Source organism: Chelmon rostratus, chromosome 8 (assembly GCF_017976325.1).
Source record: "Chelmon rostratus isolate fCheRos1 chromosome 8, fCheRos1.pri, whole genome shotgun sequence".
Lineage (NCBI taxonomy): Eukaryota > Metazoa > Chordata > Actinopteri > Chaetodontiformes > Chaetodontidae > Chelmon > Chelmon rostratus.
This window is the reverse complement of record NC_055665.1, coordinates 9417886-9436934: the sequence shown is the minus strand read 5'-3', so window position 1 is coordinate 9436934 and position 19049 is coordinate 9417886. Positions and strand designations below refer to the sequence as shown.

The window sequence follows — 19049 nt, the reverse complement described above, 5'->3', positions numbered from 1 at the left end:
GTTGAAGTAAGCTATATAATAGCCAATCCATGGATGAGTCACTGGAAATAGGCGGGCACTTGTCAAACTACGGTCACGGACGTTGTCGTGAACTTTACCGGTGTTGAACTACCCCTGGACCCAAACCGTCAGCGTGAGTAGCTAAACCATAATACTGCACGACTACTTTGATAATAAAATGATAATTGAAAGTGTCAGTTCTCCCCTCATAATATTTTTGATTGCCGTGTTTTCCATATAAAGAGCTCGTCTTAATATGGATCTCGTGGTCGACTCCACATGGCTACCTAGCCACCCAGCTAACCAACCAACCAACCCTGCTAGCTTGCATTAGCCTTCACAGGTTAAATACTGCTAGCACATACTCTTGCCTCCTGCTGGCTAATCTCCAATAGTGGGTTCTGTAGCTAACCACAAGTTTTAGTTCGATATTTATTGTGGTTATCAGGTTGTATTGTTATCTGGTCTATATGTGGAGAGACCGACTAAACTGGGCCTTAGCTACAACCAGCCTGCTGTTACTGCCAGGATAATGGGACAGATCATTCCATGTAGCTAGCCAAGTTCATAGTAACTGAATCCCTGTATGTAAGCTAACGTTTCTGTAGCTAAATGACCACAAGTGCATTGGATATATTGCGTGAACAGTGTGTAATTGTATGCTAAGCAGAATACCAATGTGTTTAAATCAGACCTTGCAAGTCATGCAAACCAATGTGTGTTAAAGGTTACAGCCAATTCAGTAGCACGCATCGGTGTTATTATATTGCATTGACATGATTGATTGATTAATTAATCAAGTTATTCATCCACTGTCAATCTCTTTCCCAGTCTGCTACAGTCTCAGAGTATGGGCAGTGTGTTGGCTGCCGCCTCCCCCAGTCCTGCCCCAGCTGCAGCTGGAGGTAGTCAAGGGGTCCCGGGGTTAGTGTCAGTCCCTCCAGGGTTCACTATGCCCTCAGTGTCTTCCGTCCCTCCAACATCTGGATCTGGTCAGGAGACAGCAGATTCAGATTCCTCACTCCAAAACCCAGGCACATATGAGGAGTGCCACCGCAAATGTAAAGGTTAGAAAATTCTGTTTAATTACTTGATGCACATCTCAGACAATTCATGATTGATGTAGCTTATTCTTCACATTTGTTCATCTTTAAAGAAATAATCATGTGATAACCATAGTATTATTGTCACATTGGCATGGGCTTAAAATTCTCAGATGCTGAGTTACATAGATTGTTTTTCACCCTTTGTCTGTTTCAGAGGTGTTCCCTCTGCAGATGGAAGGGGTGCGGTTAGTGGTCAACAAGGGCCTGAGTAACCACTTCCAGGTCAGCCATACTATAACCCTCAGTACCTTGGGTGATTCTGGTTATCGGTTTGGTTCCACCTACGTAGGCAGTAAACAGACTGGACCAGCAGAGGTAATGATTATTTTCACATGACTTCAACAAACCGCTAAAATGATGCTGACATTTTAGACTTTGGGTTGTAAATCTTCCTGTTCATGATAGAAGTCTGAATATTGTTGGATGTAATTTTTCTTTTCTTTTTTTTTTTTTTTTGTAGTTGCTTCTTTGCTTTGTGAATTGGGGGGAAAAAATCTAAATTCCTTTTTAATTGCACAGCCAACTGGTTACAAGGTTTGACTCATAAGTGAAGGCTGTGTTCATGTGTTCATTTAGAATTTAAAACTGCATTGTTACCACATCCTGTTTTTAATTTTCTGGAGAGTAAAATTGCTTTCTTTAGACAAGTGTATTTGCCCTTGGACTGTTATAAATATTTTTTACGCTATATGACAAATGTATGTGGAGGCAATCTGCAGGAACATGCATGCAAAGGAACAGGGAAAATGCAAATGTTTTAATAAGCCTTTTATTGGTTATAGGTAGTTTAGCTGCATTCTTTTTTAATTACCTGTTTTGTCTTCATCAGGGTTAAAAACTGAAAATATTTTGCTTTGCCCACAAGGAGGAGACAAACAACTGATAAATACAACTCAGTGGCATTTATGACTAGTAGTCAAGAAGCTATACAGCCCAATGCTCTATACCATTGCTCATTGGAAGTATTCAAATGTTATCCACATGACGTGAAAGCTGACGAAAATGTTGTTTTGTTCCCCTTAGTCATTCCCAGTCATGGTTGGAGATATGGACAATACTGGCAGTCTGAATGCCCAGATCATCCACCAGCTCACGTCTGCTGTACGCTCCAAAATAGCCATCCAGGTATGTAGACTTGTAGAGGGAACAGCTTTTCAGATGTTTCTTTTTCTCAGCTTTTAAGTGTCGCTGACATTGCCATTCTCATCTCCAATTTTTTATTCTACTCTGTGTGTTGCAGACTCAGCAGCACAAGTTTGTGAATTGGCAGTGTGACATGGAGTATCGTGGCGAAGACTTCACCTCTGCTGTGACGCTCGGAAATCCAGACGTACTTGTTGGATCTGGTATGATTGTTTTTTAAATTGCAGTGGAGGTTTTATAATCATTGTTGCTAATTCCTAATAACAAGTTCCACAAACGGGTTTGACGGCAATAATAGAATACAGCTGTTGTTTATGGCTAGGTGATATGGATGAAGTCTATCACAACATTGATAAGTAGGGATGGCCATATCAATGTTTTTGGCCCCTATCCAAGTCCTTTTCAATAAAGAGTATTTCAAATAAATAAATTAGACTCATACAAAAGTAGTCCCTCTCAGTCATCACATATGACCCTCTAGAAATGTGTGGTGGTGTATTTATCTGCAGAGACCCTGCCCTCTGTCTGTATTTTATTATTTGTTCTTATTTTGCGGTGGTCGTGACATTTCCGGACTGCATCCTTTGGGCAGTTGGTGTGTAGCCCCCAGCCAATGACAGTGAGGTCAGGAGCTGACAAGAGTTCGTTTCACAAGAGAAGACACGGTTCCCAAATGTTAAACGGTGTCTAAACCCAAGAAGCCGTACAAGAACTATGCATAGATAAAATGGTCTAAATGAGCTCAAATTTAGATTTTAAACCAGGAAATTTCTGATCAAAGTATAATGTTTTGACTATAGTATGAATCTGGCCCAGCTTTCAGTGCCAGCCGGTTGGCAAGGTGCTTGGTGCTATGGACCGGTTTCTGTTGGTAGCAAGAAAATATGATTATAACATAAAATAATATGAAATAATGCCTGTGGTAATGTACAAGGCTCAGGACACAGCAGAGGGGACATATATAGCACTCTATTTGACATCAGTATCAAGAATGAGGACTATGAAGAGCTGGAGAAATACCTGGGGCTGATGGAGGAATAAGGAAAAACTGAAAACAAAAATGCTAGATGGTCTGAGAGAGGGTTATGTGCGTATGTAATGGAAGTTGTTTTTGGTTTTTTTTTTGTTTTGGTTTTTTTCTTTCCCCCCCTCAGGCATTTTGGTGGCCCACTATCTCCAGTCTATCACACCAGGACTGGCTCTGGGTGGTGAGCTAGTGTACCACAGGAGACCAGGGGAGGAAGGAACTGTCACCTCTCTCTTGGGCAGGTACACAGGTAAAATACTCTCTGTACTTACTGAACCATGCACTATGTATGTTATGTTATCTATGTGATAGATGTTTAAATCTTTTTTTTTTTCCTCTTCAGGTGACAACTACGTAGCTACATTGACTTTGGGAGGAGCAGGAGCTCATGCTACATACTACCACAAAGCCAATGATCAGGTACCTGACACCACTAAAGTGTATGTGGATGCATTTCTGTGTGTCCTTCATGGTTCGTCTCACAAAAGAGCTCAGATGCAGCATTTTTTCAAGTCTGATTTAAAACAAGACTCACAAGACTAAATGAACATTGAAACAGGTTTTGGTTCCTGTAATTGAACCTTCGCTAAACCCCTCCTCCGAGCAGCAACTGGCCAATCATAGCGTAGTAACTGTAACTAGACATCGGCACGAACCTGTGAGGAATGGATTAAACCTCATCTTTATCTGCTCCAACATCAGCTGCAAATTTAAGTATGTCTGGCTAATGAGCTTACTACCTACAGTAGTAGTGTTATGTCCAAAGGCAATGGGTATGTTATTTGCTTTCTTCATTATTTTTTGGAGATGAAAGGTTACATAAGAAAAATACCTGTTTAGGACAGACACATTCACTGTTATGTCAATCTGTGAGCCAAGATGCATTATATCAGAATATGGAGTAGTGATGGTGGCTCAGTCCTGCTCTTTGTTGTTTTTGGAGGTTGTTTTTTGAAGGTCACACTCCAGCAGCTCTAAACTAGCTTTAGATACAATTACATTTACCAAACTCATGGCTTATTCCTCATATCCTCAAATCCTTCTCCCTTGTAAGAGTGAAGCGCACTGTAAATACGTACAAGCATAAAGTAAATCTAACCACTGTGCTGCTTGTTCAAGAACCACTATCTTCTATAGTAAGCATCCAAGCAGTTTAAGAGTTATGTTAGACAAATATTTTAATTAGCCTACATTTTATTTTTAATGCCATGCTATGGGGTGAACGAGCTCTACACTGAAAGACACAGACAATGCTGCTCCCTTGTACACATTACATGGATCAACAACTGGTGAGGATGCTGATATTACGTCTGGGACATGTAGCTTTAGCCTGAGTCTTTTAGCATCATTTCAAGTCCATATTGAAGACCTCCCGACAGGGTTCTTGTTTTACAGTTTGTCACATTGAAACGTCAGATGGACAAACAATTCTTTCCATGTGCATATTGGCATGTTAGTAGTGTATTAAGAGATTCAAAAAACGTGAACCTATCCTTCATCTCCTGTCTTCTAATACAGTTGCAGATAGGAGTTGAATTTGAAGCCAGCACAAGGATGCAAGAGACCACAACATCCTTCGGTTACCAGTTGGACCTTCCCAAAGCTAACTTGCTCTTTAAAGGTAAATGAATACAGTATTAATACAAGCTTTGTCGCATGAATTAAGCAGTGGTGGAATTCCACTATATACATTTACTCAAGTACTGCACTTTAGTACAGCTTTGAGGTACTTGAATAATTCCATGTCATGCGACTTTATATCTGTAGTCCATTACAATTCAGAGGGGCATTTATACTTTCTACTTCACTGCATATATTTGACAGCTTTATTTACTTTTCAGATCCAGATTAATACAAAATATAGCCAACTAATAAATTCTGATGTATTATTATAGATTAAGCTGCCCAGCATTGTATAAAGTAGTTTAATGTCCAACTTCACTGCATCATTTGTAATTTATTTATATAAATGCATTGAAATTGTAATCCAAGAATACAATGTATCAATCTTAAATGGGTCCTTACAATGCATAATTCTGCATAATGAGTATTTTTACTGTTGCTACTTAAAGTACATTTTGATGCTCATATAAAACTTACTTAATTAAACTTTTGAATGCATGCTTTTACTTGTAACAGTATTTCTATACTGTGGTATTTCTGCTTTTATTTAAAACATCTAAGTACTTCTTCCACCACTGACATGATGGACCTTTCCGTAGTGACATTATTCATTACAAAATGAATCTAGATTTTATTCCTGAAAGGTATTCATCTACTTTCTCACCTTTCCTCTGCACAGGCACAGTTGACAGTAATTGGGTGGTCGGGGCAACCATTGAAAAGAAACTGGTGCCACTGCCTCTCACACTGGCCTTAGGGGCTTTCCTCAACCATCGCAAGAACAAGTTCCAGTGTGGCTTCGGTGTCACCATTGGCTAGAGGTGCGGGGGCTGCCTGGAGTCAGCTCACAGGCCACAGCTTGGACCGGCACAGAGACACACAGGAACCTGGACTAAGTTTTAGAAATTTGATTCAGAGACTCTCTTTCGACTGTGATTTCTGGGGCAGACAGAGAGACAGTGACAACTACCAAGGAGCCAGGACTGGCCAAGCCATGCCTACATTCTGTAGCACAAATGTCTTTCCTATATGGTGTATTGGATATACCCAGAGGCTAGAGAGATGTATATCAGAGGGCATCAGTGATGCATGAGAACATGTGATGTGAAAATCAAAGTAAGTGGTTAGAAATAATATATGGTGATCATGTATGATGGATTGAAATAAATGTGATTACTTTTTGTAAAACTTGATGTTTTTATTACTTATAGAAAAACCAGGTACAGAATTCAGACACAGTTTGATTATCTGAAATCCAATGTAACCCAGGCAGCAGTGCTACGTTTGTGAATCTTATAATTGGCTTTATTGAGACTGTGTCAGAGAGATGCCAGTTCACCTGATTTCTTTACACCCAGTACACAAAATAAGATACCTTACGATGTAATAAAATACAGCAAATCGTAAGCTATGGCATCATAGCCTTTAGTACTTGGCACCACAACTTAAAACTGCTATAATCAATATTTTACCAACAATGGATTAAATGAGTGGTTAATGTGAAAGGGGTCACATATTAATGAACCCAGAGAATCAATATTCAGCAGGCAGAGGTCTGACAAACCAACTGAGTACCACCAAAAATACAAAGTTAGCAGCTAAAGAGATTTCTCTCAGGAATAAGTAGGGACCAAATTAATTTAAAAAATGCTAATAATTCTGTTCTGTATGTATAAAGCCAGTGCTCTAAACAAGTAGCATATGAACTTAAAAGGTGAAAGTGATACCTGTTGTTTCAAAAAAAATCTGTTAATGCTGGTTTAAGTAACATGAACAGTTTTAAAACTTCTGTGACTCTTTGATAGAGTGTGTGAAGTATTCAGATCTTCTATTTAAGTAAAAGTACCAATACAACAATGTGAAGATATTCCAATACAAGTAAAAAAAAATGCGTTCAAAATCCTACTTAAGTAGAAGTATGCAAGTATCATCAGCAAAATGTACAAAAAGTACAAAAGTGAAAGTTCTTGTAAGCAGTGTAAAACACTGCTTACAATGCATCACTGCTTATGCTACTTGAGGTGGGACTAGTTTTAACCACTTAATATAGTTAGTTTAGTCCATTGATGTCCAACCTGCAGGTTGGGCTCCTCCAAAGGGTCACCAGATGATCCAATTTATAGATATTGATCATTGCGTTCTATAGTTGACAGATAAATGTAGTGGATGAAAACATTTCTCTCCGAAATATACAAGAGTAGAGGTATAAAGTAGCATAACATGGAAATATTCAAGTACTTCAAAAGTGTACTCAAGCAAAGTAGTCGAGTAAATGTACTTACCTTCCCCCACTGGGAGTAAGTCATTTTTTTAATACTTAGCACCCATCTGACGCTGTGTTTTTCCATCTCTATGTTGCAAAGAAGTCTATCTACCACAGACTGTTAATGTGCAAATCAGTATGATAATCTGATTGTCTAACTTCAGGACTTGTTGGGGAGGAGATTCTCATGTTTCTCTGCGCCTCCAGAGGCTGCTGTTGGCTTCTCAGCACTCCGTCATTCTGCGTTTGACATGTGAGCCTCCAGCTTCAAACACCAGATCTTCCTGCTCGGTGATATTTGCCTGCGTGGGAGCCTTGTTGGGACTGCGGTGACCCCCTTCTCATCATGCCGACATGCATATTGTGAGTGGATGATTCTCTTCAGTCGGTGTTTGTTCACATGGTGGTGTTTGGTGTTTGTTCCAGATAGATTATTTCATGTTGCTGGCTGATGGAGAGATTTAGCTGTTGTACAGCTGTTAATAATTGTAGCCCCCATAATTACAAAAAGCATGTTGTTTTGAAAAATATTTATTTGAAAGCTTAAGATCCCAGAAAATAGCCACCACTTTCAAAGATTTATTCTCACAATACAATGCAAATACTAATAAGCATCGTCTGATGAGCAGAAACAAAACTGCAGCCATTTTCTTTCAGTCTCGAAAATGCTATTCTTGTAAATCAAGAACCACTGTACAGGGACAGCTGTAAATTTCCACATCGTACTGTAAACCTACAGTATGTATGCGTTCTTAATACAAAAATAAAAATACAAAAACATGGGCTTGCAGCAGCCTTTCCTTTTTTTAAGCCAGTTACGAAAGCAGCATTGTTGCAATTCTATAAAAAAGAAGAAGTATAGTTTCAAGATTGACCCACAAAAGATAACCTGAATACTAACATATATATGATCACAACACCAAAAGAACAACCATAGTATTACTGGTATTTTTGTAATTGTTGTATGTGCCGCTTTAAGTTGTGACTCAGAAATCACCCCGATGTACAGTATCTGCCAATAGTTCTTTACCCATTGCACCTTTCTCTTTTTATTAGGAGCTCGTATAACCAGAAAAACACCAAAAGAAATTCAGTAAAACATGACAGCCATTGAACTACTCAGCCAGTGGCAAATTTACAGGCCCTGTCCATGTGTGGAGGTGAGATGAGCATGGGAGGAGAGGCACATCAAGGTATCAGAAGCATAAATGCTAGCAGGAGGGTGAGGACGGGAGAAGCCACCAAAACAGGAGAGAAGCCAAAAATGCTGCAGCAGGAACAAAGGAATAGATTAAATGAAATAATACACCAAGGGTTTTTGACACATGACTCTTAGTGCTTTGAATAAGGCTTTGTTTGGTTAGAAACAAAGCCTTTTTTTACAGCTAACAAACTACTGCAAGTGTGAACCATGTGAGTACCTTTTGTCTTCTGTTGTTTGATGTGGTGGAACATTGGTGGGCAAAATCCTGTAAAATGCATAGCATCATTCAAAATAAATTTAAATTTCAACTCTAAATTCGATATCTGTCTCACGAGAACTGTTGAAAATGTACTTAATTTGATAATTCAATGTCCTACCATGATGAGCATGGGCCTTCACGCAAATCGTCAGGAGGAAGTAGAATGTCTACTGGTTTCACTTGAGGACATGGCAGAACACTTCCATTAATTAGAGGAGTGATATCTAGGAAAAGAAGAAAGTTTCAGTCATGTTGTACAACAAAGCTTCCACTTAGGTATGTAGTGATTTGAAGGTTTCAAAGGTTTTTCTTGTAGAATTGGCCTGCCTTGGAAGCTGAAGACGAAAGTGGCGCTCCCTCCCTTGAGATATTCTCTGGATTTAATTTCTTCCAAAGTCGCAAAAAAACGCAAGCCAATCAGAGGTCCGACATAGATGGTCTCATTATACTCGTCTACAAATGGAACTCCAGTCTCTCGAGGATTGCCCCAAACATAGGAACCTGTTTATAGAAAGCATAATAGAACATTCAAGGTACCAGAGAGGAAATACGATTCCATACGGTGTGCTGAAGTAGTCACTTGTCATTTTTTTAAAGGATTTCTTCGAGTTCTTACCATTAACGCCGGACTGGGTCAGGTCACTGGTGACACTCCTTTGCTTGGACATTTGCAGCTGAATGTGGGGGTTCTGATCCACCACTTGGAATGTTACCTGCCGTTGTGGGCAAGGCCACTCCAGGATGTCATCATAATCACCAGACAAGAGTTGCACAAACACTCCAAAATATCTCCTGTACAGCACTATCCCAACGGAGTAAGCGTAGCCCCCTCTGGAGTAGTGCCGTGGGCTGGATATAATGGTTCCACTGCTGCTAGTTTCCAAAACGTTCTCAAAATCATTAACCTGCATGGTCACGTGTGGGCATTCAATCTCTGACAGATTGATGTCATCGATGGAGAAGCCACCCATAGAACTTCCTGCTCCTTTACGAACCTCAAACTCCACCTGGAAGTCCTTGGTGGCATCCAGGGAAACATGCTCGAGCTGCCAGTGAGATGTTTTGCGACCTGAATGAAGAGTTTTGTGATGACTAAACTGCATTCATGGTTCCTCAGTCTTAAATACCACTCAGAGCAGATGATACCAGATAATCATTCAGCTTAACATTACCAGTGATCTGTCCAACGAGGCGGACTTTTCCTGTGGGGTCCAATTCATGATCAAACTCTCTGAGCCAGATGTTGAGTTGGTCTGACTCGCTCCCACTGTGGTAGTAGTAGAACTGGAGACACTGGACATGACATTCCCTCTTGGGACTCATCCTGTGGGTCTCCAGTCTGGCTGAGTCTCCCTCCTTACCTGATGCAGTGCTAGCATGCATGAAGAAACCTATATCTTCACCTAGAAAGTTGTTAAAAATTAATGTGTCATGGTGGGGCTCTGAACATCATATGTACATAGACGTTATGTATCACTTAAGTAAATGATGTGACAGTGAGATTTACTTAGCAACATTTTCTAAAAGGGGTTTTTGGTAAAAATCTGTCCCCGGTCACTGGCTGGACGGGCTAGATTGTGGTTCATGGTCAGCGCCTTAACCACCAGGCATGGCACCCCAATCATTTTATTTCATTAAACAACAAACATGTGCAAAAAACTAGATTTGAAATGTTAAATCTTACCTCCGTCATCATCATTGCTACTGGGTAGACTGGTGTGGTCAGACGTCGGACCCCCAAGAGCATTTGTTACCATTTCCCACCTAGTGCCACTCTGTGAACAGCGAGTCATGTGACACATGGTTCCATTCGTAAAGCCGCAGTACATCTTAAATGCAATGGTTGAATCTGTAGAGGTGAATGAAGAAGACAGGATTACGGACTAATAGCTGACGGGGATATCAAGTTAAAATGTGAAATCTTCTCAGTTTAAGTCTATAGATGTCTATCAAGTCTATAGATGGTCTAAGATGGTTATAGATGCAGTTCAAGCATAGGCTTTGTAGGCAATAATGCATTTGAATTTCTATTAAATTATTAGTAGGAATGACTACACCTCACTCTCATTGTTTCATTGCCTTTCAATGCATTTCTGCTGCACAAACTGCATCTGTATGGAGTTATACAGGTACGCACATATTGGTCATTTTAAAGGCAATGATGAATTTAGATTCCTGTGGTTGAAGCACAGTTTAAGTTCCACAGTTCCTAAAAAAGGGCTATAAATACTTTAACTGACGCACTGATTTGACAGATTTTGGTCATGAAAACAAACAATCCCAAAGCATTCCTAAAACTCTGTGTTGGTCCCTGTAAACTCCAAAACAACAAACACTTACTGCATTTGTAGAGGAGGTTCAGCTCCCGAACATCACTGGGACTCATTTCCAGCCTTTGACCAATAACATCCTGGAATTGTGGATCTTTGGTGATAATTGTTGAACCATTGCCATTGCTGAAAGCATTTTTGCCATAGTGCATCACTGACATGTAGTCATATGGGACTCCGTTGGTGGTGCTGGATGCTTCGCTGACTTTTTCGAAATTATTCTCGAAACCTGGATGACACATAAAAAAGAAACAATCAATTGACTGGCTGAAGCATAATTCACTAATCATTGATTAGTGATGAGACAATAAAATATGACACACCATGGTATAATATAGTCAACCTATCAATTAAAATATTTTTAAAATGGAAGAATTCAATCATGTAAACATTGATCTCTTGCCATGCCAAAGAGTTGACAAGTGGAAAATTTAATTGGGAACTAACACAAACACTGATTATTGTCACACCGTGGTGAGGTTTGTCTCGTAATTTCCTGTTTTATTTTGAAACCCTAACTCTCCTCTCGTTTCAGAGCCCTTGCCCTCCCTCATGTGTCACCAGTGCGTCAGCCTGATTACCTATTGTCTCCACCGGTTACCTATTACCCTCCACTTGTTTAAATAGTCTGCGTCTCCCTTGTCTTGTGCCAGTGTGTTTTTGTCCTAAGGTCGTTTGCGTCTCCCTTTGTCCCGTGCCCGTCATAGCTCCACAGCCAAAGTTCTATTGTCATAGTAAGCCTTTGATTCTCCTTGTGAGCGTTTTCTGTTTGTTTAAATTTCATAGTCTAGTTCTAGTCTTTTGTTCTCCTTTGTTATTTTCATTACCAAATCATAGCCCTCTTTGTAAGTGATGTTTGTTGTTATACATTTCATAGTCTAGTTCTGTTCTTTTGTTTTCTTTCTTAAATATTTCATAGCCAATCTATTGCCCTCCTTATGAGTGTTTTCTGTTCAACTTATATACTAAGATTATTATTGATATTCCTCCGTGTTATAGGAGCGAAGTTTATTTTGATATCTTTATAGTGAATTTCTTTTGTTGGTTCATTTTGGTCATTTTGATAGCCTTGTTATTTTTCCTCCCTCTGGAGCGATTTCTGTTTTCTAAGTTTTATAGCCTTGCTTCCTCCTATCTGAGCATTTTGTGTTTGTAGGAGCCATGAATGAGTTTTTCTAGGCGTGTTGGTAGAAATGTTGGTTTTGTTATTGTTTTGGTTTGTGTGATTCTGTTGATGAGGGAATATGTAGGTCAAGTGGATATGGGCGGGGATGTAAGTTAACATAAGCACCTGCTCACCTTTTCTTTGGGAGTGTGTGGCTAGAGAGCGAGGGAGGGTGAGCAGGGTCGCCGTATTTTTTGTTGACCTCTATTTCCTTGATCACTGTGATCACTTTAATTATGAGTTTGTGCACGATATAATAAGTTGATTATTCTTTTCCGTAAATAAAATTGTAAAATATATTTTTGGTATTTCAGTGATTTTTTCCGTTAAGCGCGTCAGACAATTGGAAGGCCCGACCTCAGCCTCTCAGCGACTCTTTGTTCTAAGAAGTCGCTATAGTGTTATTTAAAGTTTTTTCCTTTTGTGTTTTGACCACTAGCTCGTCTAATGAGACATAGTTATAGAGTAATTTTATAGCCATTGTTTTCATGCCTGTCGAAGAGGTCTTTGGTTATTGTGAAATAAATCTGTGAAACTTTAACTCTGCACCTGAGTCCTCATTCGAGTCCCGGCCTGACAGATTATAATATTAAGATATTCATAAACCTTTTTGGAATAATGCCATGTATTTATTATTTGTTAGGTGTTAATACATAGTTTTTCAACATAATCTGAGCAATTGACTGATTCACTTGCTTATATTTTTGTTGTTAATATTTTATGTACTTATTGTTGGATTAATTTGTTTATTTTCAGTACTCTCTAGGTGCTTTGTAAAAATTGACATAACGCATATAAAGAACAGGAATGTTGTAATGAAAGTCTTAATGAAACCTTCTATGATGTTCTCAAATGCAATGGTCAAATATTCATCTCTGTCATATCTGGACTGTTCGTGGAAGAAGCCAAGAGCATGGAGGAACTCGTGTTCAATCGTGGCGATGTAATCACAGAATCTCCCAATGGAGAGGACCTGTCCGTTAGGTAGCCAACGGCCAACATATGAAAAACATCTAGAACAGAAAAAGCACTCATCAGTAACACATTTCTATCTTCATGTCACTAACCCGATCAAGGGTTTTATTTATATGTTTTCTGTACGAACAAGAACACTTACATTTATCAAGCCTGCACACTTAACACAGTGAATGCTGCTAAATCTGACCTGTTCTACAGCCATCTGTTTGTGCACATTAAGGCTCATTTACATACATAAATGCCCCCAGAAAACAACATATGGTCAACCAAACATCTCTGAAATTTTGCAAATTTCTCTTCGGAGATGAATAAAGTATCTATCTATATCTGAAAGCCTAGCTACAACATAGAGTTAATTGTTGTGGACAAAAGTCGCAAAGGAGAAAGATAAAGATGAAAAATATAGAAGATAAGAAAATGTAAAAAATACAATACATACCCGTCTAACCTTTGGACAGAAATGTAATAGTCCTCCATATCCCTTGGTTTGAAGTCAATGCATGACTTCAACCTGAACTGATCAAAGGCTCTCATGATGATTCCTTTAGCATTCATCTCTTCCATTGTTCAATTGTGTTATAGGGAAGAACAAAGAAATGACAATTTAAATGCATTTAACTTATGAGGTATCTTTGCTTGTGTACAGTATTCTGAGGCACTGCTCTCATCCTTCTACACTCAGGTAGAGGGGTACAGGGTTGCACACCTGGATGGTGTTAAACTATGCTGACAATAGATCTCATCAACCGCAGCCAAGTAGCTTTGGTTCACTTCAATGTGCTAGATAGATAGATATACTTTATTTATCCCAAGCTGGGAAATTGCTGCTGGTTTTTGCAGCCCAGTTAACAGAATAAAATATCGGCATTGTACGCTTCTGCGAACCACGGATATTTTATATTTACACATTTTGTATGTATCATATAAATGTTTCTACAATAGGTATCAGAGTGACATAATTCAGATCACCTGTACATATACGTGAGCTGACTTTTTCATCAGGAGGACGGGACGTGGTGGCGTGACAGCCCCAAAACTGGGCACGTTTAACAGACGTTGGAACAGTGGCCTGAATTTTCAGCAAAAACATGATCTTTTCCTAACCCTAACCAGACCTTAACCACGGCATTGCAACAACATAATAAAGAATAAGAAACATATCTGTGGTTTGCAGATACGTACAATGTTAACATGTCACATTTTTCACAAAGCAGCGCGACACGTCCCATAGGTATGCACTTCCGTAACACCTACAGATATTCTGGGCTATTAGGTAGGAAAAAGTATATTTACCCAGGTCTTTCTCCAAAACATATGGGACTGGGGATGTCCAGTAAATGCCCTCACCAATAATGGCACTTCTTTGCGTCTTCTCTGGCTAAGATCCATAAGGAATGTATTACTTACACAAAAAATTCCTACATACATGTATGTCATTTAAATCATTTACTACAAAACTGCTAAACTCACCTCAAGAATATCATCAGGTAATAAACCTAAGATAAGGCATAAAAGGTGAGTGTTTTTTAACAAAGGAATCAATCACTAATAGTTCACTTTGAAGCTACAACAAAGGTGCGGTGTCAAATATAAAGTTTCCAAAACAATCTCACCACAAGGTCCATTTAATGATAATAAGATGTTCAACTTTACCCTTGTTTGCATCTATGATGTCCTTTTCTTCACCAATTTCTATAAAAACAGATGAGATGCTGCTTTATAAAGTGACACTAATAATTAAAAAATAATTAAGTTAAATGAATTCTATGAAATGAACTGGAGAAAATTAAATAATACAACTTACCTATTATCTCTGGTCCATTCTGTTAAATCAAACAAAAAAAATCATATTTGATGAGATCATCATGTAACCATGTCATTCTCACAAATATGATGACATGAAAAATAAATACGCTGGTGTACAAATAAAATGTACGCAAATTTTAAGTCAGATGTGTGCTATCTGTCTTCATGATTCCAAATGCGTCCGAATGTAAATTGCTTCATTAATTCATAAATCACACTACTGGTAATTAAACACTTTTGAAAATCTAATAGTAACATAAAATACATCGTAAACAAACTCTTACGTGGTCTATTGAGAATGCTGATGAAACTGCCAAATTCACAACAAGGAAGATGAGGCCTTTCATACTTGTAGTGCCACTTGGACCAATCTTAAATCCTACAACAGAGATTATATGAAGACGCATGAATAATTCAAAAACAGATATGCTATGACTGAAATCCAATAAAGCTACTATACAGAAAGTTTCCACCTGCCAGCCTGACCTGTCTGTCCTCCTCAACCGCACAGAAGGAGCTTTGGCTGACAGGAGAGTCTTAAAAGGGAATTAAGACCAGCCCAGAGAACAAAACCGGTTTTAGACCTTTCAGTTGTTGTTAAGTATGCCAGGTATACATTTGAGCAGTTGTGGATATGGTTTCAGCACTGTTAAGATAAAAAGCATTGTCATTGTCATGTGGTTTGTCAGGACCTTCACATGCCATGTCATTATCACATTTTTGTGACACGAACACAAAAGGACCTCGGAAGGTTGGAACGCTATGCAAGGGAGAAATGTAGTTTGGTTAACAAACACTACTTAGAAAAAATAGTTCAAACTACTTCGTAACAAAAAAATATGATCAAATTGACAGTCATGTCTATATGATATAAACAAAATATAATACAAAAAAAAAAGTCAATTGTCAATTTCAAAAAGTGCACTTGTTCACTGGCCATACATAAAAGAAATATATAGAATATTCTGCCATTCAGTAAAAAGTGGAAGGAATATCAGCAAAATGGAAAATCAAAAATGATTCCTTTCCTTCTATGGCCCAAAATTGTTTGCAGTTTCACATAAAAAGATTTATTCAGTCTAATTTTACTACTTCAGTCACTATGCCAATAGTCGTGTGGCTGAGATAATGGAGGTTTAACATGTTCACTATCTTCAGCTTCAATGTTTTGCAGGTTTAATGTTTAACATGTTCACCGTCTCAGATTAGCAAATTAGCGCTAAACGCAAAATACACATGAGACTGATAGGAATGTCATTGGTTTTTCAGGCATTTGTTCGTAAACCAAAGTATTGGGCAAACGTAAATTTTCACCTGACACCTCCAAAGCCATTAGGATTCACCCTGCAGGGACAAAATAGCCTTCAGATTGTGCTTCAGTCTTACCTCTTTTCCACTTGCCCTATGCCTATGAGAAGTCTTTGGTTGCAGCCCACTGGACAATAGCACATCTTCTTTAGGTTGACCACTGTAAGTAAGCCTATTCCTTAATGTTACGATAATGGAATAAAAGAATAAGAATTGCAAGCATGGCTGCTCGTGGCTTCCATAGTGATGCAGTGTTTTAAAGGATGTGCCGTCTTTGATGTTTTCCCAGATGATGGTTTTGTAGCCATCTCTGTCATATCTGCTCAACTGCACCAAGATCACATCGCTCACCAATGGAAACACAGTGGCCACCTTCAACAATACTTGAAACGTAAGAGAAACACCTGGAGAGAGTAGCAGAGTGGCACGTTGCAGACGGATGAAATCAACATAGGGTCGAGGGCCAGACTGCCACAGTGGAAAGTTGAACGGCAACAAAAAAAAAAAACCCAGAACACTTTGCATGATGTTGTTACTAAATAGTTTTGGTCTTTTCTTTTACTGTTTCTCTCATTTGTTTCAAAAATCTGTTTGTTCTCATTCATGCATTCATGCTGTATATATCATTCCAGTGGAGGCAGGATCTCAAATTCATTGATAACTACAATTAAAAGCTCAACTCCATTTGACCTTTGTTTATTTCAGGTACAGCAGTCTCTGTAAATTCTGCTGTCTTCTGAAGATTAATAATTATTTAGTGTCAGTTATTGTGAACAATGGCTCCAGAGACTAGAAATGACTAGATCAGAGGTCACACTGAAGTAAATTCATAAATAAATATATGCTGTAACAACAAAAATCTAGAAATGTACTTACCATGGGAATAATCCTCAAAAACAATTGAGAAATGAACAATTGGAATATTGGAAATAAAACAAAGAGAAATAAATTTAAGGGTAACATCACCACATCTCAATTCCTCCCAAATAAATCTCCTCAGTTCTTGAATATAGAGTACTTCTGTTGATTTTTGATCAGATTTTTGTGCTGTTATTTTGAAAGGCTTCTTAAATGTTTTTCCTGGATTAAGAACAGTGTCATATTGTCAATTTCCAAACTGTACAATCTGTACGACAAACAAAAACTGACTTTACTGAAAACCTCTCTGGTTAAACGTGATAACTACAGTACATCTCCGCTCTAGACCTTTTTAACATTTTATTTTCTGACATATATTAGTACTAAAGAGTTAGACGATGCTGTACAGTAAGAGTATATAGTGAAAAGAGAAACTTGAACAGAGAAATTGTTGATGTGCAAGTTTTAAAAATGTCACAATGCTAGAATGACTGGTTGCGATGGGTGTGAATGTCAGTACACAGAAGGACAGTGCATGGGTGGGGGGGACTTAAGCTTCCGTCAAACAGAATAATCCACATACCAGCGTCTGAAACACTGCAGAGGAGGTGTGATATGTGTGATTATATGTCGTTGTCCTGTTGTTACCTAGCACAGTTCAGAGCGGAAAAGATTTGCTCTCGGCTTTACTTAAGGAACTTGAACTTGCATTTGAGCAATTTTGGCACCGTCACTGTGAGCATGTTAGCCGGTCAATGTTAGCATTTAGCTGCAGCCTGTTTAACTGTAGGTGACCAGCTAATACAGGAATACAGAAGAGCAAGATGAAGCAGGTGTAAAAACACAGGAAGCCCTTTTTTCAGCATCAATGAAATATCACAATTGTAGAATAAAAAAGAAGAAAATAAATAGAAAAATGGCTTCATCTTCCTGATTTAGCTGTGCTGTTTTTTTGTTTGTTTGTTTTTTTTTACTTCTTCCTAATTATTTTCCGCAGTTCTTAAGGTGAGGTGTCAAAACGAACTGATCTATAGAAAACACAGCTCTTGTTTATATACTGAAAATCATCATAAATATGAGAAAGTATTGTCGGTGGAATTACAAGCATTAGAGCACATGAAAAAAGTGCTTAATCATAGGAAGTGCAATGCTTGTAATAAGTGCCAGTCATGCTGTTAAATGTCCTTGAATAACCGCAGTGAACTGGAGAACCCATGTGTGCAGCTCAGAGTTGACATGTCACAACCAAACAATTAAAACAGAGCTGAAAATCTTTAACGTGCATCACAAATGTTTGTTAGAACTTGAGAGTGTTTGCAGACCCCAGAGAACGGAAGTACAGTAGAGCAGAAGTACCTGAACTGGTTAATCTGGCTTTCATGACAGCAGTGTTATGACAAGAGTTACATCATTTTCCACTGAACCGTCCAGCATGGTGATTAACAAACACAATACTGACAAGACTGAAGTACAAGCTGTGTTGTAATTTAATGAAACGTAGTTACGGTTAACAGTTATTCCTCTCGAGATAATTGAATGATGTTATCAGTTAAAGTCTGTTTCAATCCTCTTATTTTTATCTATCATTGAAGCCATTATTGCTGTAGTGATCGGAGTTATTACTTCTCCCGACCACCAGACAGCAACGACAAGTGTTCTGACCTTGTAGCAACCAAAAACGTAATAACGGCCAATAATGTAATAACTACCAATAACCTAAAAATTTTGGCCATTTTAAATGTAATAAAACCAATAATGTAATAACTTGCCAATAATGTAATAAAACCTTTGAGCCAATAACGTAATAACTTTTACATTATTGGCTGATTATTACGTTATTGGCCTAGTATTTAAAGACCCTTTGAAAATGTAATAACTGGTGCTGATAATGTAATAATATTATATATGGCTGCAGTTGTTGGGAATAATACACTTTTTTGTGCAGTTCACTGAATTAAAATAAGTACAGTAGACAAATT

The 19049-nt window shown here is 38.4% G+C and overlaps 2 protein-coding genes across 3 annotated transcripts; one reads left to right on the top strand and one right to left on the bottom strand.

The window, feature by feature from the left end:
- The first annotated feature begins 52 nt into the window (after positions 1–52).
- On the top strand, positions 53–6206 carry tomm40 (translocase of outer mitochondrial membrane 40 homolog (yeast)). Its single transcript, XM_041941585.1, has 9 exons — positions 53–133; positions 832–1067; positions 1261–1421; positions 2130–2231; positions 2347–2452; positions 3404–3526; positions 3620–3696; positions 4795–4897; positions 5579–6206. Exons 2-9 carry the CDS (start codon positions 851–853, stop codon positions 5716–5718), a joined length of 1029 nt encoding a protein of 342 aa, XP_041797519.1. The 5' UTR covers positions 53–133; positions 832–850; the 3' UTR covers positions 5719–6206.
- A 1469-nt stretch (positions 6207–7675) lies between these two features.
- LOC121609863 (meprin A subunit beta-like) lies at positions 7676–15436 on the bottom strand. Of its 2 annotated transcripts, none has more exons than XM_041941583.1 (16): positions 15391–15436; positions 15189–15283; positions 14903–14921; positions 14752–14790; positions 14569–14594; positions 14392–14476; positions 13538–13655; positions 12955–13133; positions 10966–11184; positions 10310–10474; positions 9798–10028; positions 9242–9694; positions 8953–9126; positions 8744–8849; positions 8584–8631; positions 7676–8429 (listed from the first exon to the last, which is right to left on the bottom strand). In XM_041941583.1, the coding sequence occupies exons 2-16, from the start codon at positions 15249–15251 to the stop codon at positions 8351–8353; spliced, it is 2004 nt and encodes a 667-aa protein (XP_041797517.1). In that variant the 5' UTR covers positions 15252–15283; positions 15391–15436; the 3' UTR covers positions 7676–8350. The 2 variants fall into 2 exon arrangements, with proteins under 2 accessions (XP_041797517.1, XP_041797518.1); XM_041941584.1 differs by having other exon boundaries at positions 15378–15420.
- Between the last annotated feature and the right edge of the window lie 3613 nt (positions 15437–19049).